Source organism: Phasianus colchicus, chromosome 10 (genome assembly GCF_987193195.1).
Source record: "Phasianus colchicus chromosome 10, bPhaCol1.hap1.1, whole genome shotgun sequence".
NCBI classification, from domain to species: domain Eukaryota; kingdom Metazoa; phylum Chordata; class Aves; order Galliformes; family Phasianidae; genus Phasianus; species Phasianus colchicus.
In genome coordinates, this window is record NC_143445.1 from 21082233 (window position 1) to 21107617 (window position 25385).

Genomic DNA, 25385 nt, shown 5'->3' on the forward strand with positions numbered 1-25385 from the left:
CGGATTTTTCTCCTTTTATAGGCTCATAAACCACCTTGCACTGTGGAACCATGGTCCTGAAACAAAAGGAACCACGTTTTCTATTCTAAAAAGGAGCGAGTGGGCAGCAGGAGCAGAAGTGGGAGAGGCTGTCTCTCTTCTGTGGTGTCTCCACAGCCTTTCTTGAGACCATTATGGGCTATTAGGGTATGTTTAAGGAGCAGATAACATAACTCCCATGAACATTTCCTGTCTCACCCAGAACATGACAATAGTTCCCTAGGCAAACTTATTTTTCCCCTTAGAGGCCACAGAGTTTGCATGAAGAGACTGAAAACAGGGCTGGTATTGACCAAAACACGGATGCACGTTGCTATCGTAACGGGAAAGTTGGCTACCTCAGACAGGTTCCCACGGCACACAGTTTGGTGCTGGCACTCTTGTATGGTTTATTGTTTTTATTTGTGTATTGAGCAAACCAATACTAGGAAGGAACCAACCTGCCAGGGGAAGCTTTGCAGTTCATGTCCAAAGTACTCGTTTCCTCGTAATCCTCCTCAGGAGTCCCCTCATGTATGTCACTTGTAACAGGCTCTTTGACTGTTTTCCCTGCAATTTCACTTTCTTCATCTTCTTCGTCCATCATTACTTCATCTTCTGCCTCTTCGTCATCCAACAAATCTGAGTTCTGGCTGGTTACCATGGCTTTTTCATCCTTAAAGTGACTGCCATTCATTCTGAAAGTACCGAAAGAAACAAATGCGATCATCAAAAATCACTCAAGAAAACTCCATACCAGTGGGCTGTCAGAGACAGATCTAAAAAAGATGTACCAGTAAAATAATTTCATTTAGGCACTATTGTAGAAAATTCCACTAGAAGTCAGTGGGGCATTACAGTGCATTCAGCACGAGATTCTCCTGTCATTCTGAGAGCCTAAACTACTGTTCAAGAGGAAGGATGTTCAGATATCCATTCCAAATTTTCTCACGCATTATTTCATCTCATATTTCCAATCATGTATGAAGTCTAGGCAAAACAACTCATTGACTTTTAGCAGAAGCCAGAGGGGTCGAGAAACTCGGAAAACCAGATCTGGCATTTTCAACAGTGACATCCAATACTGTGTTCAGCATTTTAAAGTCAAAATTACATGCATAATTAATTTTGCACACCACCATCCATTTGGAAGCCATATTACTTAACTGAACGTATGAATTACATACATGGGAACCTAAGTGATTCAGCTGAAGACCCAAGAGTTGTCTGTAATATTGCCTCCAAACTGAACTGCATTACTGACTGATTTGAAGAATTAAAGAAAGATCATAAAATGTTTGAAATGAAAAGTCTTTAGTCCTATGAAATGAGCATGTGGAGAACACTTTGCTCCATACAAGGTTACTGCGTTGTCTCTTATGTTCAAACTTTCCTAAACTACTTCCTATGGGATCTTTTCAAGGATATAACATCCACGCTGTAGTAGGGGCTTACTTGCAAATGGCCTCAACCACCAGGATTGGGTCTATCTGCAGCCACATCACATCCACTGCATTAATCGAGTGCCAACAGCATTCAGCACAACTATGGCATCAACAAACACAAGGCCAGAAGCACTGAGGATACGACTGGGCTGAACCAATGGGGCCACGTGAATGCAGCCACCAGCCTATCTGCTCCACTGCTTTATGTAGCATGGAGGCCTTGATTCAGCTATTGTTCTAATTGTGCAAAAGGTCCCTACTCTTCCAGGAATACAGTTACAAAAATGGAAACGTTATTGTCTGCCCGCAGTTTGTGTTAGACTGCATGTGCTTCAAACTGTGTGGGACAATATGGGATACAGCAAAAGTTTTAGCTAGATAAGGATGAGACCTGTGAGCATATCTGATATCTAATGTAAGACTCACGGTCGTAACAGATGTACTCTTCTTTCCTATGGAGGACATACAAATGAAAGATAGTTTATTACACAATAGCATAATTTCATCTATTTTCTGAGCAAATTCCAGCTGATTGTCACAAGCATTAGGAAAAGTTAGGGAATAGACTGTTTATATCACAGTATTGAAAAATCTGACGCTATCCAGAGTCAGGAGAGCTGGAGCAACCACCCCCCTCTCTAAGTTAATCAGAGCAGTATCTCTTTATCATCTTTTATTTAAATAGGCAGATATAAGAAATTGCTGAGTATAGCTTAGGCTGCCAACTTGCTTGTTATGCTCGATTGAGGCTGCAAGGAATGAAAGGGAGATGGACTACAACCAAAGTAACAAAAGCCATGTGATTAAGAAAACAGATTCTCTAATTATGCTTTCAAATGCAGCAATTTGCCAGGGATAAAATATCCATCAAAAGCAGTCTGAAGTGCCAAATTTAGAAAGGAAACACTGCATAACCCAGCAACCTTTTCACTTTGCTGACGTCCTGTTGGAGGACATGTTGAGACCAGATGTGCAAAGAAAAAATCCCAAGCTCTCATTGCCAATCAAGAAGGAATGAAATTTGAATATGCATGTAATCACTTAATCCAATACTTGCAGGGAAATTTTGTTACGTCCACCATTTTTATTCCCTCACAAAGACATCTGGAAATTGAGAAGACAGTGAAGTTTGTCACCAACAGTAAGAAAGTTTTGATGTCGATAATGTAATGCCAACTCAAAAGCATAAATAATTCATAACGCAAAACCAGCCTCACAGAAATATGTACAGTTGATATGTGTATCCCTGTTACAGCCTTTTTAGCTTAGCTATAATCTTTATTAGCTGAAAATACTTAGAAATGGCCTCTCTTCTACCAGCTTAAAAGAATTGAAACACGTATACTTAATAAATCTTACCAGGTGTTCTCACCTACCCACAGCCTTACTGACTTTTTGCTAGCAAGCATCTTTCTAGGCACTGAATCAGTTGCAGAACAGGACTTCTTAGACATAATGCTCCATTTCACTTAAGAATTTAGCTTACCCTACTTTATTAACTACACATTTAAATTACATTTAAGTAATGGTTATTAATCCAGGTTTAGCTACTGGATGTAGAGTCCACCTGTTCTGCTGTGAATGTAAAACAAAGGAAATTGTAACAGTCACAACTTACCTCTCCTCTGAGTTTCGGGGGGATTGATTGTTGTGGTTGCTGTTTCCAATAAAATTCCTAATTTCTGTGAAGTAAGAATCTTCTTTGTCATCTAGGATGGCCCCTGTGCTTTCCAGTTCTGAGTGAGGTGAAGATGTTGCAGTACCTTAACAGGAGAAAAAAAGGACTTCTGTTGTTGCTCATTTACATTTTCTACATTTAATTTTCTAAATCAAACTGAAACAAAATTGAAATGATGGTTTAACTGGGTGAGACCCAGTGAGAGCTGTTCAGTGTGCTCTGCCAGCTTTCAGCTGTAAAACTGGCACTTAGAAGGGAAGAGTTCCTATCCACACGCTAAGGTGGTTCCCATTTATCTTTCCTGTTACCCTGCAGCTTCAGTACCATCAGTCAATAACTGTGCTAGAACAATGGCTGAACTGAGCAAATGGAACTTAAGTTTAGTTATGAATTCTGCAGGTTTCCATAGAGAATGAAGCAGGCATTGACATAATCATCCAGGTTTGTTAGCACCGAGAGAGAGATCAGTTGCAGACATCTCTGTGAACCGGGGAACAGACAGCTCTGCCTTCAGTACATGCACCTGGTTATTTCCACTGGAGCAAAAGTAGACTGAAAAGACTGCAGAGGTTTCATGAAACCCTGCAGATACCTAAACCAGACCAACGATACTCAGCACAGAGTGCTGCCTTTGCTGCTGCTGTGAGGTGACAAACTTGCTCTGGGGCATTTACCTCCATCACGGGGATTTTCAGCTCCTGACAGTGGGAATATTTTACAGTGTGCCAAGAAAATCTTTTAGGGTACCCCCTGAGACTCTAAAGCTGGGATGTCTATCGACAGCCAAATCACTGAGATTCAACCAATTTTCCCAGGCTGTTCTCACAATGTTCTGGTTGGCTTAATTAAAGCCAAAAGAAAAGTCATCATCCAGTGGTATTAAGTTATACAAGCGTAGAGTTAATGCTGGGATTTTCAAAGCACTTTAAATGTCTGCAGAGCTTAGGCACTTACATATTTTCCAAAAATCCCCTCACCGGAGCAGACAGTGCAGAATAACTTGTGCCTATTGACACTCTCAGAGCTCAAAGTCAGCACTGAATGGGAATGTGAAGTCCTTGTATGCATACGTGAGCTGCACACAGGGGGCAATGGAAAGGGAAAAGGCATACATACCAGACATGTTGCCATTCTCATGCTTTTTTAGATGTCTGTCAAGATTGGTTTGTTGACCAAAACACCTGTCACACAAGTGACACTTGAATGGCTTCTCTTTATTGTGGATATTACGGACATGTCTCTGCAGGTTGGAAGATATGCTAAAGGACCTGTCACAGTATTTGCATCTAAAAAAAGCAAAACAGGTGGGAAGAAAAGCATTTGTTAGTTGCTTAGAATGTCAGATTTACTCTAAGAGACATGAAGCACCTTCCAAGATTTGCCCAAGTACTCAAACTCTTGGTCCCTCTTGTGCCAATACCCTCCCTCCAAAGTGTTCTGGCTGAATAACTGTAGAGCCGTGCTCTTGGAAAGAAGACATCACTTTTACAATTGGTTTTAATCTTTAATTCACATTAGTCTTTATCTCTTCAATACTGCTTTTAGGAATGAGCATAATATTTCAGAGTTAATGGCATTGAATTAGCCTGGGTAATTGATTCCCATGTTTTTTAAACTGTTGCACGCAAAGTTGGGAAGTTTGAAAACAGTAGAGCAATAACTCTGTTGTTTCATGTGCTGCCAATACAATACAATTAAACACTTTTGGAAAAAACATGAAACAGATCTCTTCTAATGCTCAAATAAGGTAAAAAGGGCTATTTCTTTTCCTATTCTAAATTATACTGTGTGATTAAATCTTTTCTTGAGGAATTAGCTTGCTTGATTGCTAATCCCAGAGGAAATTTGGTTATCTTGCAAAAACCAGCAATAAACAATCCCAACCTTTAATACTGTGCCAATGTGAGTAGTTTAGTCTATCACTCTGGTACCAGAGGCATCAATTTTCATACTCGGCAGTGATTTGGAGTCCCTAAAGCCTTTACTGTATTGCTCTTTAAGCCATTACTAAGTCATACTATAACTATTCCAAATTCTCTTGCTGGCAACCAGCCAACAGTCTTCACCACTTTAGTTTCTCAATCTTTCATTTCTGCTGTACTTCTCTACATGTCTCTTATGCTTGTCAATGATGTCAATTTTTTAGTGCTGAAATCACCCATTATGTTACTAATTGTTCCTGGCTTTTATGTCATGGACAAGCATTACATGCATTAAGACATTTCTTCAATAAAATTAGATGTGAATCTCATTTCCCAAAGAGACTCGAGGCAAAAAAAAAAAACACCAACCCCACCATATTGTTTCCTCCCAAACAATGAGCTTTTACAGGTCATAAAACACAGAAATTTGTGCATTTGTTTTACTGGAACATGAGCTGGCTTCTTTCCAGCTGATTTAAATTAATCTTTCATTTTCAATAAGGCAAAGCTTCCATACACATTTCTGTGTGTAACTGTCCTGGATAAAATATCACATACATATCCTTATCAACAAGAGAGTACACCCACATGGGTTTTGGTTACTCAGGCCTCAGAAAGCATCCAGATTCGTATCATATAAATACAGTCATGTTTTTGCAACTGGGATCTTTCAAAAATCAGATGATGGACAAAACACCCAACTTTAGGCTGAAAATAACACCACAGAGTTCTTACCAAAACAAACAAACAAACACAAACAACAATAAAAGCCCACTTGGTTTTTGTAAGGCCAAACATGGCTGTAAATCCTCTTGAAAATCATTTCACCCTACTCATTCCAAAGTGCCATCCATCCCACACGGCAAAGACAGGACTGCAAATGGTGCCTGAGTGGCTGCTTATGCCAAAAGAATTCCACAGGCTATGACCAAAACCTCCCCCATCTCTGCAGTGAAAATACAGAACAGCAGCACTGCATGCAGCCACCCTTGCCCAGAAGAGTACAAAAGCCCTGTTTTAAACAAAGGCAAATTTTCACGTTTGCCATCCTCAAAGGGTTCTGAGAAACGAAGACACTTTCCCACAAAGAATAGAAAATTTATGGTGAGTTTAATTGGGGAAAAAAGTTCAGCTGGCACGAGGAAGCCCATTTCTAACATCAAGTCCAAAAGTCCACCCGAGCTCTCCTAACAGTGACCTGCCTGACCACAGGGAACCCTGCTTACCCAGGACTGCCTATTTTTGGATACAAAATCAAAATGCAATGGTGGGTAGCAATGAGATTTTCAAGGTTTGGGCAGCAAAACGTGCCTGCTGGTATCAGTGGGGAATTATCTAGGTAACTGAAAGGGCTCAGGCTCATGCACAAGGTGCCACAGCTGAGCAAATGGGTGAGTGATGCTTCAGCATCATGCACACGCCTTGACATGACAGCAACCATGTGGGAACAGCTTTGCTTAGCCATGAGGACGTGCCTTTTCCAATGGCAATGGTGTCTCACCCCTGAATTTGTTGAGGTCAGTAACAAAGCCACCATTAATATCCCCTCTTGCACACGTGTCCCCCTGCTTTACTCACATAAAATGCACAACCACCAATGTGTGTAACAATGTGGTACCTGTAGGGCTGCTCTCCAGTGTGTGTCCTCAGGTGACGGGTTAGGTTTGCAGATCTGGGGAAAATCTTGCCACAGTATCTGTGATGAGAAGAAGCTCCGTAAGGCAATGCAAGCAATGCTGGCTATGTTTCAGTCTGAGACGCGCTACAGGCACAGCCCAAATGGAATCACAGCTCTGCGGTACTATTGGCACTGCTTTGGTGTAATGACACCTCAATAAAAGCATCAAATAAATAGAAGTGATTGAGACACACACACACATAAGAACGGAATTGGAATTGCTGGCACCAACCGGCTTTTTTTCTGCATAAGCAAATGGTACATGAAAACATACTAGCTTCAGAGACTGCACAAAATCTCTAATCTCGCTAAGTGCTTATCTGTCACATTCAGATTTGGAATCATGAGGATCTGCTATTAAAGTCTTGGATTTCAACTTCAATGTAAGCAAATTTCAAACCTTCCAGCCAATTCTATGTGTCAGCAAACGTGACATCATCTTGTGCACTGAATAGGATCAGACCTGACAAGACTCAAAGATTTAATCCATCAAGGTATATTTCTGTAACAACATGTCTTGAAAGAAGGTTGCATGTTTTCAGAAAGATCAGATAAACCAATACGCCAATGTCAAACACCTGTGCATTCTGGAGATGATACAGAGACCTACATTTAAAAACCATTCTCCAAACTCTATAATATGCCACAGGAATAATAATGATTGTATATATACGACATGCATAAATATATATATGAAATATATACTATCTAATTAATATAAAATATATAATGTGGATACATGTTGATAGATACAGATATTATATACCTATATACAGATACTGTGAGCCCTTCCTGCTCATTTAAGAAGCCTATTATTATTCAGTTTATAATTGTTCCAGTTCTATTAATCACATTCAGCTCATTTTTGTATGTGGACAGAGCACACACAGCTCTCAGGAGAATGAGGCTGATGGTTGCTTAACATGTTGGCTTTGAAAATTGCATCCCTTCGTTTTTAAGACTGCATTTATTTTTTTTACATGATGTACAAGTCCTCAAGACAGCTAATTCTGCTCTCCTTGACAAAGCTGCCATTCATGTTGGTTCTATGTACAATCATCTTCATTGTTCTTTGAAATCTGCATGCTTATGTCCTAATAAGTCATCTGTTTTATCACTGATTCCCTTGGATGTCAAAGAGAGGAAAACATGAGAAAAACAATTCCGTAGTTTACAATTAAAAAAAACAATCCGTAACGAAAGCACACTCATGAATATGAAAGTGATGAGGAAATTTAGACAAGGAGTTGCTTATGGAATAGCTTTGTGTTGTTACCTGCAGGTGTAGCGCTCCTTGCCCTTGCGCAGGAGGGTCTCAGGCAGAGCACTTGGAGGGGCTCGGAAGTTGAACATGGATGGCATTGACTGGATCATCTCATTGGCCTCTGGCTTCAAGGCACTGAAACTCTCCAGCTTTTCGGCCATGTTTTCTATAGCTGACATCTGCAATGGAAGATGGCACAACAGTCGGCACGGTGAGTACCGCTGTGGGTTTGTGTCTGTGCTGAAAATGCTAAGCATAAGGGGCACAGACTTCCAAGAAGACAGACAAAATGGCAAATGTAGAGCTGCAGTCACAAATACTACTGGGCAGAGTATGCAATGTGGTGGCCATGATGATGGCCCTCTCAGAGTAACCCCTATAACTGCTGCAATGGGTTGTGTTCCACTTCAAGACCAGTACAGAGCAGAACTGCTCTAGTGGCTACAGGTAAAGCTGCTTCCATACAAAGTCTAAATCAGCCAGTGATAATTTCATGTTCTTTTTAAGCCTCAACAGCTACAGAAGTAGAGCTGTGCAGCCGTACTCTGTGGGTGTGTATGAGTGTGCAGCCCATCCACTGAAACCACTGGCCTCTTTAGATCAAATCAATAGAAAAAATAGAGAACTCAATAAGAGATGAATTCCTACTATCTTTTTCTTTCTTTCTTTCTTTGTTTTAATTATGGACTTGCAGAGGACAAATATCTCAAAGGACACAAAGCGCTCCAGCTCAACTAGTAGATGCAACAACCCGAGAAGCTCCATCATTGTCCCAGCCACATCCAAGCATTCAAGTCAAACCTTGCAGATCAGAGTCAAATGTCATGACATAAATCCATCAGAAATGAAGCTCTGGTGGGTTTGGTGCTATTTTATTCATTCACATTACCCACTAGATGCCTGTCAGGTTTTCTTACAATCTCTTAATATTTCTACTCTACCTTCGGTTGCTTGTAAACCCTACAGACTTTGGGGATGCTGCCTCCTCCTGCAGCTGTATTAAAGGGCTTTAATTTTCAGGGAGGGGGTATTAAATAATTTCTGAAGATTGTTTCCCTTCAAAGTATCTGGAAACGACCACAAGAAATGGTCCAAAACTTCCAACATTGTCACATAAAGAGCCGAAGATTGCTGCTGAGCCTCCTGACAGGTAAAATAGCTGCCTGCCTCCTACTGTCACCATAAACATATGGAAAAAATAAACAAATAAACAATAGAAATGCAAGATCTGCACTTAAAGAAGGTGGGCACAGTGGAGATCCCATGCCATGAGCATGCAAATTGCTTCGTCATAAACCACAGCATTAATCAAGTGCTATCTATCAGAACACCTCTGCAGCACATTCTTCAGAATCCACAAGGACTACTCTGATTCCGTTTGCTGTTATTTTAATGGGAAGAACTGCATGTTTGTCTCCAGACAGGGCTCTGCAGGTGCTGGCTAGCTCTGGCTTTGGTCTTTTTTTTCCCTTTAGCCCACAGCCTGCCCTCTCATTTCATGCTCAGACTCCTAATGCTGAGTACAAATTGCAATGTACAGAGTACCACTGCCAATTTGCCAAATGTCTTTCATCAAACACGCTGGAAAAAAAAAAAGAAAATCTCAGAGGGAAGTCAAGATACATTTACTTGTCAGGCAACAAATGGGAAAGCATTGCGAGGCAGTAGGGGCTGTAAGCTCTGGGGTTTGATTCATAATCACTCAGCTGCTAAAACATTCTCCACAGATGCAAGTGGACAGCACATTTGTCAATATGAAGGATTTTGACACGTACTGATCACAGGCATGAGATATGTAATGATGATGCTGCTGGGAGAGGAGGTAATTCTATCTCGGCAGAGAGATGTCATTATCAACCCATATGACTCAACATTACCATACATTTATTTTTATAGGACTTCATATTTTTCTGCAGTAAGAATTGATTCTTAAACCTTTTATAATAGTTCTTCCGCTGCCTGTAACTCCTTCTAATTGTTCCCTGCAAGAAATCATTTATCAGTTTTGCAATTGTGGGAAATTAATGGTTTGAATGAAAAATGACCTTTGGCCTTCAGGCTGATTAGCAGTGACAAGACAGTGTATGGGTTATGATAGCACATATTTATAGTGAAGAATAATAAGGGCATCGAGAAGTATAATAAATGTTTTATTTATGTTTATTTAATATTCAAGTCAGTTTCATTATCTAGTGGTTTTAAATCATTTTTGGATCATCATTTCTCACGTACGTGGTTCCCTTCAGTAATATATTAAAGCAACTATTTTCCCCTTTCCATTTAAAATGGCTTAGTCATGCTTATTTCTTTTTATTATCTTCAGGATTTTGCAGAGGAGAAATGGAGAATCAATCTTCTCTCATGTACAGTGCCATAGGTCAGCACCAACCCCTCCCTGCCACCAGGACTACGTCAGTCCTCAAACAGGTATGAAATCAGGATCTAATCTTAAATCCTTCGTTCAGAGGAATTACAAGCACTTCCAATTATTATAAAGCATTACGAGATTTCCAAAAATATGTTTCTCACCACAGGAATGACTATTGTGTTTTTTAAGACTTATCCCTGTAGTTACCTGCTATGATTTATATGTTTCAAGAAATACAACAAAGGGAAATGCTCAGCCCAAAGTCTTTCCTGATATGAATCAGTGTCACTCCGCTGCTGTTGGTACAATTACAGCACTGTCTATCTGATGGAGATGTGGCTCACAATATTGGAGCATTTTCTTAAGAATAACAGGGGCAGTAAATTCTTTTTCCAAAAAATGCACTTGCAGAGGTTGCAACATCACAGAAGCCAGCTCTGATTAAAGCAGAGTGAAGATGAGAGATGAGTTTGCTCCCTGTTAGCCTTCCTGCCCAGACTGTGCCCCACCATGAAGGTCACCAGCTCCACACAGAAGCTGATGCTCCTCTGCAGAAAACTTGGCTAAAAAACCCAAGGCTAACAGCTGACATCAGCAGTAGGAAAAGGAAATCCTACACAGAAGTTTGGAAGGCATCAACAATGCAGATATAGGGAAGTAAACTGCAAACCACTGAAGGGTTTGCAACCTTCAGGATGCTCTTCTCCATCACATCCCAGCTGCTTCTCAGCTCTTGCACTCTGCTCCTCTCTCCCTAGCATATCTGGGATGCCCCCAGTGCTGCACAGCACCTGGCACAGGAACTGCCATGGGGATGATATGCACATGTGCAGCACGGGTTCGTTACAGCCCATACAAAACCTGTCATCCCTGCCCAACAACAGGGTCTCACCTACTTTAAATTTCAGTTAACATCCACCACTCATCAATCCATTTGCAAAATCTGAACAGAGCGATGTGAAATCCAGCATTTGTGGTGCTTAGGACACAAGTAAGACCAAGCAGAAATTATGAACACTCTGACATACACTTCTGGGGAACCAGTGCCATGGTTTTAAGCAGTGGCCCCAGGACACACAGATGGTTCTCCAAGGACCAGACCTTCTGCCCACTGTCCGTCATGTGCCAGAAATGAGAGGTGTAAGAGCTTTAATTAGTGACTGCATCTCGATTACTGCATTGAACAGAGATGGCTTTAGCTCCCATTCATCTCTCTAAACCCACTTTGAATCCATTTGCATTTTTGTCAAGGAGTCCACCAGTACAATTAGGTGCATATGAAAAGATGCTGGCTTTTGTTCCTTTGAACAAAATCCTTTTGCCTGATAATTCAACTGGGTGTCCCTCATTTTTTCTGTGTTGTAAAAACTAATGAATAACCATTTCTCACTCAGGTCCTCACCCTTCACCATTTTACAGAGCTGTGGCACAGCTCTCTCGGGCATTTTTTTTCCAAGCTCAAAAATCAAAATCATCTTTAGGCTCTTTTTGTGGGGAAGCTGTTCCCTACCTCTGACCATCATTGTTGCACTTTTCTGCGTCTTTTCTAATTCTACTCTGCCTTTTTTGAGAGGGGTTTCAGTTGTATTCAAGACCTGAAAGCAATATAACATAATGACATTTTCAATTCATTTCTGTTAAGCACTCAGATAATATTTTCATAAAACTATTGACTTCAAGATGCTTTTCCTGAATGACCCGAGTGAAGAGTTATACCTTCCCCTCTGTATAACTTGGTACTTACTAACATTGAGTTTCACTGCTATTTTAATCCCTGGTGACTCAGCTTTTGGTGGAACTCCTGCAGTTAGCTTTGCATTTAGCTGTTCTCAATAAACTGTTGGCTCTCTGCTCTTTGCCTGTTTACTCCCTTTCCTGCACAGTTTACAAACAGATTTAATCCTTCAGATCCCATTGACACCCCTGGGTGAAGCTGGTGATACAATCCAACTACTGCAAAAATTGCTAATGTATTCTTATCTTTGCTTTCCTGTTGTTGTTGGTTTGGTTGTTTGGTTTCTGTTTGTTTGTTTAGATAATTATTAATCCAGAAGACTTTCCCTGTTGGCAGAGCTTCTTTAGGAGCAATCAGTGAGAACCCCTCCTTCAGCTGAAACACAACCCAAGCAGCCTTTACTTCTCCAAAACCCCGAGTTCCTGCTGCAAACTGCTACAGCATCAGTCTCAGTAGGGTGCTTTGCTCCAGGGATGGTGCTTGAACACCACCAGGGATGGAAACTTTTAGGGATCTGAGCCCCAGCAGGCACCCAAGGCTGCAACCAACCCGTACTGGGCACAGGGAGAAAGGCATGACCCCAAAGAGGGATTAGTTAATTGCCACATCCATGGAGAAAGCCCTCTGAGGAGGCAGGAGAGCAAGGAGGTCCCGTTACATATTTTACACTGCAGTTTTGGCCTTATGGACAAGTCATGTCTGCTCCTAATCTGAGATTGGTGACTGACAGCGTTTTATAGGGAGCAGTAACTTTTGATTTACATATAGGAGTTGTTGATTCAATCTATGTCCAGATGTCTGGAAAAGGAAGCAGCTTCCCCCCACCTCCCTCCTGCTCCCTGAGAGCCCATTAACCTCCTACTGACGCAAACTAATATGTAGTCACAATTCCCCAGCTCGGACTCAGAAATGCAGACATTACCATAATCGGCTAAAACAAGTATTTATAAACATTTCAACGGGCAAGATACCATCAGCAGGGGTCCTGAATATTTGTCTTAAAATTTATTAACCAACCACAGAGAAAGTGTCATAAATAAAGCAAGGTTTGTTGTTGCTGCTTTTTAAGAATAACCTGATGATACGAAATAATCTAGCAGACAATGTCATCAATTACATGACCTAATGTTTTACTAACTAGACTCCTTCGATGCTATTATCATAAAAACAACTGACTTTATGGTCACAACTCATGGGAAAAAAATTGTTCAAATGTTTGCTTTCTATTTTTACTGCTGTTATTTAGAGAAATCTTGAAGACCCAACTACCGAAGTTCAGAATTTCTTCCTGCCCGGTTCAAGTCATGCTGCTTTCTCTAAAAATTACAACTTGTGAATTGGTTGCAATGTATCTGGCCATCCAGCCACTTGGCTGAGCTGTACCATGCCCAAAGACCTTGCACACATGGCTGAACTCTACGAAGGAGCTGTGAGAAGCTTCAGCTGAGACCCACAAAATCTCTACTTGGATTAATGCTGTTGGTGAGCATTTATCTAATCTAACAGAATGGATCATGTCTTAAAATACACCCGTAAAATAAAAGCTTTATTAATGTACTCATTCAATTTCTTATCATTTATTTTTAAATTAATTTAATTACTTATTAATTATGCTCCACAAGGGTATTGCAAATAAAATTTGAATCTCATTAGAGAATCTCTTTATAGCAACCTTCTCTTGATGGGACCAGTAGGGAATGAAAAAGTTCACAGACTGAGTAAATGGTGGTCCACTCAAGAGAGGATGCTCCCCATTGAGTCAGACTACAGCATTCCTGCCAAACAATGAGAAACAATGTGAAATAATCTCGAAATATGTGGCACAGGCAACTGTGAATTGAGACAGGAAGGCATATGCGACCTTCAGATTTCTCAAGATGAAGATTCACCCATGAATCAGCATCCCTTGCAAGGCACTTTATGCCTTACATACCTATTGCTGCTGCAGTTGCTCAAGCACTACCACGGCCTGAAGATGCATGCTCACACAACAATAACAGGACAAAGGAAATCCAAAGACCAAGCCAATGCCAAAGAAAGTAGACAGAAGAAACAGGCTGCGCTGGGGTTTTCAGCTTCCCAAATATCCCCAAACAGAGCATCTCTGAGATGCAGGGTGCACAGACCAAATCACGTCTCTCCATGAGCTCTGGATATGGCTGCACTGAACTGCTGCAAAGAGGATGCTTGGGAACCCCTCCAAGCCTGGCACCTGATCCTATGTCCTAGGGGTATGTCATCTGCTTGCATAGGACTAATGATGGAAAATCTCTGCAGCTTTCCCTTTGGTTGTTTTGCTGGTTTTCACTAAGGCCAGCATCGCTGCAACGGGGTTTTGGGTAGAAACATTCCCACAGCTCCAGTCGCCTCTCTGTGACTGAGCTCATTTGGGATCTGTGCTCAGGATCTTAGACTCAGGATCCTAGAAGCCAGCATTTCAAGGAGACAAAATGGGCATCCAAAGCCACATGTGCACAAAGCAAAGCTCCATCACTGCCGTGGAGGAGAGCAGGGTGCAGACATTCCTGGAGCCTTATGCGCGCAGGCAGGAGCACATTGCCATCTATGTCTGGGAAATCCAGGCTTCACCTTGTGCAACCAGCCCACGTCCCACTGCAAGCCATGAGCAAGCATGAGTCAGCCCCAAGTCTTCCCTCTGAGACCCACAGCAGTGAGGTTGGAAAAAATCTGGGGCAAGTATTGATGGGTTCAGAGATAAGAGGAGCAAAACTCAGTGCTATTCCACTTGCATCTGTAAAAGCAGTTGCTGTGGCTTTTTTTGTTGTTGTTTTTTTCAAGAGCAATTTAGATGTATTAAAAATAAGTTTTATAAAAATAGAAGAGCCTGCTTGAATGCATCCCAGATACTAAAAGCAGAATTTCTGTTCACACGAGGGGGGACTGTGTGTAACTGTACACACAGGACAAGTTAGATCCCAGCACTGCAAATAAATGGGTGTTTTATTTGGGCTTTAAGTATAGCAATTAAACTCCAAACTTCAAAACTATTAAAGTGACTGACTCCCTCTGAAGTCAATACGAGATACAAGTGTGAAGTCCTCCGAGGCTCTGTGTTTTAATGTCTAGAACACAGATTAAATATTTCTAACTCTTGCAAGCTAACGAGATTTCAGCCTGAAAATTGTCACTACAATCTCTGAAGGAAAACAGCTTGGAACATTTTCAGTTCAATATAAACAAAGAGTGCATTCTGAAACCCTCACTTAGGTAAAGCTCCCATTGCCATCACCAAATAAAAGCTGCAGGATTAGATCAGTGAAAATAAAGCCAATTGGACATCACACGGCATTTACCTGCTACAGTGCTCTGTGGGAAAGCGTGGTGTGCTCTGTAATTGTGTGGTAAGTTATCCTTCATATTATATTTTTCTTATGCAATTTATTTCACAGTGATTAAATCAAAAATATAAGCATGAACTTACCCAAATTCTTTGATCAGGCAATTGGAACTGGGAGCAAAATTGAAACAAAAACAACACATTATTCCTGCGCTGGAATCCTCATTGCAATCAAACTACTAATTAAGATCTTATTTAAAGATACTAATTAAGACATTATCCTGAACGATTTGTTACACTGGGGCATTCTCTCCCTAAAAAGGCAAGCCTTGTTACAGTAAATTATTGTGAACACACAATTATCTGCCTCAATCTCTCACAGCTTTGGGGTCACCGGCACCAGGAAGGTTCTCCCCAGGCAGGGACAGGGTAAGGACAGCACAGTTTATGACCTTCATCTCTACTCAAAGCCTATTTTAATGATTTGTCTGTTACTGCTCCTATTATCCAGTTTAAAGAATGAAGTCAAACTTTTGGTTATATTCAGTTCAACCAAACTGCTTCAGAAACAAATTCATCTACAGAAATACACGTTTGTAGGACACGAATGATAAAAAATATTTTGTTCCTATCTTACAGAGACAGAACCTGCCAGCAGAAAATGAAAAGTTACGGGGCAGTCCACACCTGTACTTTACAGGGGTGAATGGGGCTGTAAAACAAAAGCAGCTTTTCTGCAAGGCATTCCCCAGCCCGCTATAAACACCGAGCCAAGCTCTGCTTTTGCAAACAAGAGGCTCCTTTTTATTAAAAAAGTCAGCAAGAAAGCAGATCTGGACATTTGCTTTTTTGACACGACATGTGATGGTGATTTATTTTTCTTTTACAATGAGTGCACATTATGCTCAGGACTTTTTCATCCACCAATCTCCCAAGAGGTTACCCTAGCAGACAGGTAACTGGTAACACAAAAGCCAGTACTTTAGCATGGAATTATTTTCTATTGCAAATGAGAAATGTGGAGGGATGGACCAAGAGGTGCAACGCATCCACCTGTGCCTACACCAGGAGAACCTTGTGGTGGCATTCAGCAGTGGGAGCCATCCCTGCTGGCCTCATGGCATGGTGTTAGCACTGGCACTGTCCTCACACATCAGCACAGTGGGGCAGGTCCTGCCCACTGACAGCAGAGCACCCACTGTTGTTTCCATTTCACCACATTAACCTCTCCCAGCACCCTCTGCTGACCCTCCTCCACGTCCCCTTGGCTTCATAAGGCAGTATCCAACTCCTCACCCCAAACACCCTCCCAGCAGGGCAGTTTGGCACAAGCAGCCTCCTTCCACACCACCAACCACTGGCATCATCACACCACCATGTGCTGAAACTCACGGAGTCCCTCAAACCCAATTTAACTAAACAGCACAGATGCACATCTGAAGATCTATCAAGGACTCGTCAAAACTGCATCATTTCTTCCACCTTAAATATCTTCATTTAAATAATTCACCATTCATTTACAACCATTTATCTGCTCTAACAGGATCACTCACTTGATGGAGAGGGATCAGCTCAGTTTTACACCAGGGGACACAAAGAGGATTCAGGCATCATTTGGGCACTGGTGCATTAGTCTTGTCTGCTACAGAATGGGAATTTTCACTTGTCGCTTTGCAACTCTGACAAAACACATAACTCAGCAGGAGGTGCTGAACTGCTATTAAATCTTGTACATAAATTCTCCACAATTTTAATACTTAATAGACCCTTCACTTCCTACAGGCACTGGAACTGAAAAGGGCTGTTTTGCTGCACTTTCCTCTCATGGAAGAGCATTACGACTGCATACTTCCAACTATATACACCATCAGCTCATCAGCTGTCCTTCCCAGGTTTCCATGAGTCCCATATTTCAGAATATATTCCATACAACTTAAGACATTACAACTATTGTTGCAATTGAAGGAAAAAAAAAAAAAAGACTGATAAATTGTTGTTGTTCAGCAAATAAAAAAGCATGATTAAGGCCTATGAATGAGACGGCAGCTCTAGCATAGCATGGCTTTGGGCATGAAGGAGAAGGGATCCTACAAGATCACTGCAAGTGACTGCTGCCTAAAAGAGAGGGAGTGTTTGCATTAGGAGGCCTGAAAGCATTGGTTAGAAGGTGTTATCTCATTTCTTGGATTCCTTCAATACTGACAAAAGCAACAGAACTTACATGAGCAGGCAAATAGCTGGAAGGCTCAGCTTTGCTAGCCTTGAATCTACATCAACTCCCTGCATGTAATATGGACTCCACCAAAACGGCCCTGAAGAAGACAGGGCAGCTGCAAGTCTTGGTGGTTATGTTCTGGTTTTGGAAGAACGCAGTTCTCAAACACGCATGTAGTTTGAATCTGGCTTCCTCTCTAATCAAAACATGTTGTTTCATCTGCACAACATCAAGAAGCTCAGAACAATGCTTACGCTTTTCCACCACAATGGTGAAGCAAAAACTTTGTGCTTTAGGAAATCCAAAAATGACTAAGGCTGCATTCATTTATCTGCACCTGCTTTGAAGCATCAACAGGCTTGTTTACAACATCAAAATTCCCAAAATACTTACTTGTGGATGAAACAAGAATCCCGGGGAAGGTCTCAAGTATTTCTCTTTTAAAGCTTCGAGTGGGTCAGTTAACTTTCTTTTCTCTACTCTGTAAATGTTAAAATTAGATTTGCTTATGATGAATCAGTCTCAGACATTAATAATTACACAGCTACTCATGTTTAAAATGTCCAGTTACGTAGCAGGCAATTTGTTTCTCGGATGTAATGGCCAAAGAGGAGAGTACGTCAGCTCCCAGCTCCTACACACAGCCCATTGCTATGGCGGGGGCTGTGAATTGCCATTAAAGGCAATGGTGCCATTTACAGAGGAAGTAATTCCACTTCAAAATGCCAGTAATTATGAGAGTAAGAACCAATGACTAACTACTACGGACGTTCATGAAGAAATAAGGCAACCAAGCATGTTCTTCTGTTGGGAGAGTAGAACTGAAGGCAACAGGAGCTCTGAGCTGAGGTGCTGCCCACCAAGACCTTGTTGTGACCAGTGATCCTGCTGTCCTCATGCAGATGTAACTCACAGCAAAGGAAGGCTCGCTAACAACCTCATGCTATATTGCCAGAATTTCTATGGCTCTTTTGAGTTCGTAGCACAGGACCACGAAACACTTTTTCACTGCTTCAGGCATTTAAAGACACAAAGAGAAACTATGGTCCAATACAGATATCAAATAGGCATAAGCAAGATCATCTCAATAAACAGCATCAAATTACATTTCTTCAAAATGAATACCTGTTGTCCTCTGTAAGAGCATTCTGCAAAAACTCTGCCTACAGCATTTCTTTTTTAGATAAAGCAATAATAAATTAAAATCATTTTCACAGCCGTAACTTTTTTTTTTTTTTAACAATAGGCTGTAAAATCAGTCACTTAGATAATAAACATTTTCTTTTGGCTAATATTTCCTTGGACTAATTTAGATGCATGACTTCAGCTGATTGCAGATATGCAAGCAGAAAGGCAAAGGGCAACCAGGGGCTGACGCACACGGGATGTAGGTGAAATCCAGCTCCCAGTGACTTCGGTGTCAGTACTACTAGAAGACACCAAGGGTCAGGATTTTACAACTCATTTTTAAAACCTCACTTGACAAACAGCATCTGCTTCTGTGCCCGTCGAAGCCAACACAAAGGCTCCCATTGATTTAATAAGGTAGATCAGATTAACCAACCCACTGGTTAGGCTTTGTACACACAAGGCCATTGTGCCTCCAATTATACTAATGCAATGCCTAGATAAATCCACCCGTTACTCAAATCAGTGTAAAAAAGGGCAGAAATCACTCTCAATTTCCACAGTTTTTTACATCCTGGGACAAATCTGCTTATTTAATTCAGGGAGAACAAAGAGATGGTGTGCAACTGGTGACTTTTGAGATGCCCTCTAATCCCCAGGATGGAAGATGCAGAGAGCAGTAAAGCCACTTGGCAAAAAGCAATTTGTGGCCAACTGGTATTGTCAAATAAACAGTAAATACACACTACTGATGCCAATGCACTTTTGGCTAAGAGGCTACACTACTGCACACCATGCTGCACAGGTTTAACTGGTAACTCACTGAAAGCAAGGCAGTAATGAAGACCTGCTAATTACGGCGTTACTGGAGCCGGGGCGTGCAGGTCAGCCTGGCAGACCTCACTGCTGTGCCAAAGGGTGCCGGGGTGCAGCACGCGGTCGGTTACCTGTAAATGGGATCCATAAAGAAGGGAGTCGGTCGGGCGTGCTGCAAAAAGGCCTCCGACGTTTTCCTCTGCTCGAGGTCACCTCCTTTCTTCTCTCCAAAGACGTGGTTTTTCCGGGGTTCGGCCTGTTTTGTGCCGCTGGCTCGACTCCTACTGCCCATGCTCAGATCTAGAGGCTGGTCCTGGCTTGCCGCAGGCGGAGCTGCTGGCTTTGAGGGTATGGGAGTAACGGGCTTCTCCTCCTTACGCTTAGTGGTGAGGTCAAAGGGAGACTCAGAGCTTCCCTTTGGGATCTTCTTGAGTTCACTGGGTGATTGGGGCTCCACTTTCAAGGGTAACGGTCTCAAGTCTCTATCAGGAAATGGATACATTGATTGAGAGAATGCTGGAAAAAATGGGAGGGGAAACATGGAAGGGTAAGGTAAGGCTCCAACTTTTTTGTCTTGCAGCCCCACAAGTCCTGTTGAACCAAAGTATTTTTCAGCAATAGAAGCAATAGCCTTTATAGAATCATTCACCGCTCCTGACACCGCAGTCTGCTCCTCTAAAGATGGTGAGAAAATGGAATGATTGCTGTGTTCTTTCTTATTATTTATTGAAGCCAAACTCTGCAGAGAGCTTACTTTGTCTTTGAACATTTTACCATTTTCTTTAAATTTCTCTTTCTCACTTTCAATGTCACTTTCCAGATCAGAGCCAGAGGTGGTTTCCAGGTCACTGCCACTGGGGGTACTGACATCGTCAAGGTCACTACTCTCTGACTGGTCACTGAGTTTCTCATGCGGCCTCTCTTCAGAGGACCTCTCTGGTTGAAGCTCCACTGGCTTATTTTCCCCTACAGATGGTTGCTTATTTAGTGCCTTCAAAATATCCTGGGTGGCTGGCAGTATCTGAGGGTTGGTCATGAGGGGACTTTGACTTTTGTTTGTCTGATCTGCGCTTGGTAGTCCTTTAACAGGAGAGCTAGTAGGTAGCAAAGGTGGCCTGTGGTACAAGCCTGAAGGAAACAGACCGGGGAAGCTAAAAGAAAATCCAGGAGCTGTTGGAAAGGTAAGACCAGCAGGATGCCTATTGGCTCCAAAATAGTCAGCAAGGCCCGGATTTGCATGATTCATATTAACCATGGACGTTTTATCCATAGCTGGGGTTCCAGGAAGTGAAATGCCTTGGCCAAAAAATCCTCCTGCTGCAAAATGGTTCTTGCCCTCACAAAATCTCCTGTGTTTATTTAAGGAAGACGTAGTGCTGAACATTTGTCCACAGTCTTTGCACTTGATTTGGGTTCTGCAATCAGCATGCATGCGCTTATGACGACAAAGGTTTGAAAACTGAGTATAGGATTTATGGCAGACCTCACCTGTATGTGAACAACAACAACAACAAATCTCAGGCTTTATGATAATTGCCCCCACCCTCAAAATTCTGCAAATAAAACCATTTTTTTTTTTTACCCTCCAAGTGTCTATCAGGAAGCCATAAGAAGTCTGGGTGCACAAAAGATATTGTACTATTCCAAAGCAAGGCATCAAAGGAGACAAATGTCTAAAGATAGCACCAAAGAATCCCTCCAGCAAACCAGAAAAGGTGTGAAGTGACTAAAAGATAACATTTTTGTTCCTCGTTTGCTCCTCGCATTGCAGTTTTGCACATCTGATACCATTATTTTGCATTGCATGAGCACCCAGAGCCCTGCCAAGAGCTGTGGCTCAGTGCTTTGACACTGTACAGAGTCACCGTGCTCCTGAGCAAGCACTTATGCCTCCAAATGATATCCATCAGTGTCACTATGCACACGAGAAGTTAGTCATAAACATTTGCAGGACCAGGAATGTGACAGACAGACCTGCCTGTCAGAGCCTTTGGCCTGCAAGACCCAAGGATATGACAGAGGTGAAGGAGAAGACAATCAGATATTTCCAAGTGCATACTATTATCAACAAGCATCAATTTCCATTTACAATTAATGACGTTAAACTCATGAAAGTCTAGGCTATAACTTCTAGAGTAACCATAGTCCGGTACTCTCACATGCCCAAAGCATTTCTATACATGTAATGCATATGGTGCCTTGGAAGCCATAACTATGAATTCCACATCTTAACAACTTTACTAGTCTTAATTTTGCATACTTGTCTCTTGCACATGAAAAAATACACTCTATTTCAACAACATTTTCCTTAAAAATTGCAGCTGTATTTATTTGCATGTCCGATACTTGGAACAGCTCAATGGATTTCCTTTCAAACTCCTCTGGGATGAGAGCAATTTCAGCCTCGAAGCACTTGGAGAAAGCCTGAAGGCCTGGAGGGGAGGCCTGAGCTAAACTCAACACTCACTGTGCCACAGCACGGCTTCCAGACTGCAGTTTTGGTAGCAGGAGGCTGAAAGTGTCTCCATCACCAGTACAGGGTAAGGCACACAACTACCATGTGAGTGAACCATGCTGCTGAACCAAGTGGGATTTTTTTAGTTCTCTAGAACAGCTTCATAACACATTTCTTTTCCTTCTTGCATTTAACTTAGGTTACCATTTCAATTATTTTTCTTCCTCTTTTCCCACCTTCTTGGCCAGCATACCGGTCCCCAGGCTGTGCTATGGGCTGTGCCCTTTCAATACATTAACATTTGTCAGCACCGCTGGACTAATTTGCTTCTAATGGTATCAGCTCTAACTTTGTTTAAAAACAAGGTAACAACAGTAACGGTAAGCAGTGATTATCCCTCTGTAATAAATTCCCCCCCCCCCCCTTTTCTTTCCAGCCAGGAAAAAGCAAGTGGTTACTGTATTTTTATTTAATTTGCGTTATATCATAAGCTCTCATCTTTCACACATCAAAGCCACACAACAATACACATTGTGTATTCTGAGGCCTTTTTAACAATCATTTTCAAGATTTGAGACAGACTGACATAATTTACAATGGCTCTATTTTAAGCCCGCAGAGGAAACTGAATTGAATGTATCCCATCCTGCACTGTTGGTTCCCATGAACTGCAATCACGTCCTCTGACTTCCACTCACACCGGGGCCTGCGCTAACCTTCCTGCTCGTCCTAATCTCTGCCCTTGAGAAACTTGACCACTTGTTGTCATGTCTCAACTGTTTACCTCTTCAGCAGGCTGCTCCATATCTCGGCAACAATGCTCCCATTGTTTGAGGGCCTGATCCTGCCCATGCTGCACCCACCCCTTTTCCCTATTCATGTCTCATTGACAATTCATGGGGTAAAGAACGCAGAATTAGGCCCAAAGACAGGAAATCTGCAATGCAGTAATTCAGGAAGAATGTCTGTTACTGTGTATCTGTCAGTGTTCCTGTTGGAAATCTTCATTCACAAGGGAGAGGAGAGGAGAGGAGAGGAGAGGAGAGGAGAGGAGAGGAGAGGAGAGGAGAGGAGAGGAGAGGAGAGGAGAGGAGAGGAGAGGAGAGGAGAGGAGAGGAGAGGAGAGGAGAGGAGAGGAGAGGAGAGGAGAGGAGAGGAGAGGAGAGGAGAGGAGAGGAGAGGAGAGGAGAGGAGAGGAGAGGAGAGGAGAGGAGAGGAGAGGAGAGGAGAGGAGAGGAGGTGCTGGCACAGATCTGGTCTTCCTAAAGTTCAGAATGTTCTCTTTTAAGGAACATCAATATATTATCAATTTATTATTCTCCATTAAAACTTATTATCCTCCATTAAGAGTCAAAGGAACCAAGAAATATTCTACTTCTGCAGCAATACAAAATTACATACTAAGAACTGAGGGAGATCCTTACAAACTGTTAAAGGGGGGTGCACTTAACTAACATATTTGACCTTAGCTTTGAAACTTAATTAAATTGATAATGGCAATAACATTAAAATATGGAAATCTTTATTATCATCATCTTGATCAAACAATTAATGGTTGGACTGAGGAATTCACCTCTTTGAGCCCACTAGTTATTTAAAACTATTTAAAGGGAGGTCTCTTCCATTTAACAGTCTATTAAAAAGGGGGCTTTCAAGGCTGACCAAGAAGTTTTGGAGCCAGGTCCAAACTCCTTTTCCTCTAGAGATGCCTTACCCTTGGGAACTATCTTGGGGAAGTCGGGTGGGACATGGCAGAAACTGCCGGTTCTGCAGATGAGGGGTGCAAGTCAATCATACTGCCCTGACTTCTACTAAGTATGAGGAGCCAGGACTGCCCAGGCAAGTCCCTGTTACAAGATCTACCTCTTTTTCACCACATGACTTTTATTTCCAAGCAAAGTTTTGCTTAAAATGTAGTAGATGGGGGACAGTTATCAACTTTAATTGCTTCCACATATCAAAGCAACAGAAGCTGGGTTTGATTTCTCCTGTTACACCTTATTACATCCTTTAAATCTTAGCACCGTACTTTTAAGCAACTAACTTGTAAGGGAAGCTTCCCTCCTCGCAGCTTTTATTGCTGCACAGACCCAGGTTTAACACAAACTCCCAGCCTGTGTCCCAAACTGAAAAAATTCATCTCATGCTAAAGTACACTCTGCACTGCAATCGTCTCTGGACCCCAAATAAGCTAGCAGTTAAGTTTGCATATTTTCTGCTTATTAAAAAAAAATTACTGTAAGTACTATTTTGAGTGTGTTCGACCTATTATGGCATGTGGTTTCTATTTGGAGAGGCTGGACATTCTGCAAAGGCAGTGAGTAATTACCTTAGTGTTGGTGAGTTTTCACTCAAGCTTGGGCGGTGCACTGTAATAAGAGACAGTTGCCATAAACAGACTGGTAGAGTAAATCATGGTGTGTGGCCTCTTGGTGGAAAACAGATATCTCCTTGAGGTGACCCTACCTCCCTCCCATTGCTCAGCAAAGCCCACTGAACATGTGGTCTCCAAACCCTTTTGTTCTGTAATTACATGGCTATTATTCAGAGATTGCTCAGTGGTTTTCATCTCTCATTCTGTGCATTTCAAGAATACTGGTTGCTGGTTTGATTTATCAGAATAGACAGTAACAAAAAACAAACAAGCAAACAAGTTAGGGATTATTTCATTTAAGATAGGCACTGTTTTTACACTTCTTTGTAGGGCGTGGACTGCAAGAGGACTAGCTGAAGGTTTCATCCATGGGCCAGAAGTTAATGCTGTCTAATAGTTATAAATGTAAAACGCAATTATTTAACCTGTAATCCTAGATTTAAGAATTTTTTAGTGATGTTTATTATTAGACTTGGTTAGTTATACATTTTCTTACTGAAGAAGCTCAAACAAAAGGATTATCTAACTCAATGGCAGATGTACAGACTTCCCACAAATGACTCTTTCAAGCCATGCATTGAGGTTTTATAAGACTCAAAGCTCATGTCAAAGCAGCATTACAGAGCTCCTAAGCAGGTGTTTTCACTGAGGAGCTAAATGCACCAGCTATAGGTGCCCACTCCATTGAGTGGGACCATGCAGTGTGCAGGAGAACTCCAGCTTTGCTGTCCTCTGCTGCTACAACTCACCTGGGTGAGGTGCCACCTCTGTCAGACTTAGAGTGCATTACGAGTACAGAAAATACAGTCAGCTGGAAAAAAGTATCAAGATGACATTTTGGTAAATTCTTGTTGAGAATAGCAAAAGTTGAAGTTTAGAAAACAAAGAGAGGAGGTTCATAAAGTGCTTTCTGAGCCATAACAGGTGCCTGAGAAGACCATGGTGGAGATTAGCACTTGCCAGAACAATATTCTTGAAATATTTTCTGCAT

At 41.8% G+C, this 25385-nt stretch overlaps 1 protein-coding gene and 1 long non-coding RNA gene across 12 annotated transcripts in view; one reads left to right on the plus strand and one right to left on the minus strand.

Annotated features, from left to right (window-relative positions):
- MECOM (MDS1 and EVI1 complex locus) overlaps positions 1 to 25385 on the minus strand; it is a 323615-nt gene that overhangs the window by 2217 nt on the left and 296013 nt on the right. For 9 of the 11 annotated variants that reach the window (XM_090147661.1, XM_090147665.1, XM_090147666.1 and 6 more), the window contains 8 exons: positions 19697 to 21053; positions 18015 to 18102; positions 15551 to 15577; positions 8018 to 8184; positions 6682 to 6759; positions 4258 to 4427; positions 3082 to 3226; positions 480 to 716 (listed from right to left, as the gene is read on the minus strand). In XM_090147661.1, coding sequence (XP_090003787.1) covers positions 480 to 716; positions 3082 to 3226; positions 4258 to 4427; positions 6682 to 6759; positions 8018 to 8184; positions 15551 to 15577; positions 18015 to 18102; positions 19697 to 21053 — 2269 coding nt within the window. The remainder of the gene's footprint in view (positions 1 to 479; positions 717 to 3081; positions 3227 to 4257; positions 4428 to 6681; positions 6760 to 8017; positions 8185 to 15550; positions 15578 to 18014; positions 18103 to 19696; positions 21054 to 25385) is intronic. The other 2 variants (XM_090147662.1, XM_090147663.1) reach the window with 1 other exon arrangement.
- On the plus strand, positions 8104 to 13635 carry LOC149916658 (uncharacterized). Its single transcript, XR_016469764.1, has 3 exons — positions 8104 to 8216; positions 10329 to 10432; positions 13355 to 13635. It is a non-coding gene; the product is annotated as an uncharacterized LOC149916658 (long non-coding RNA).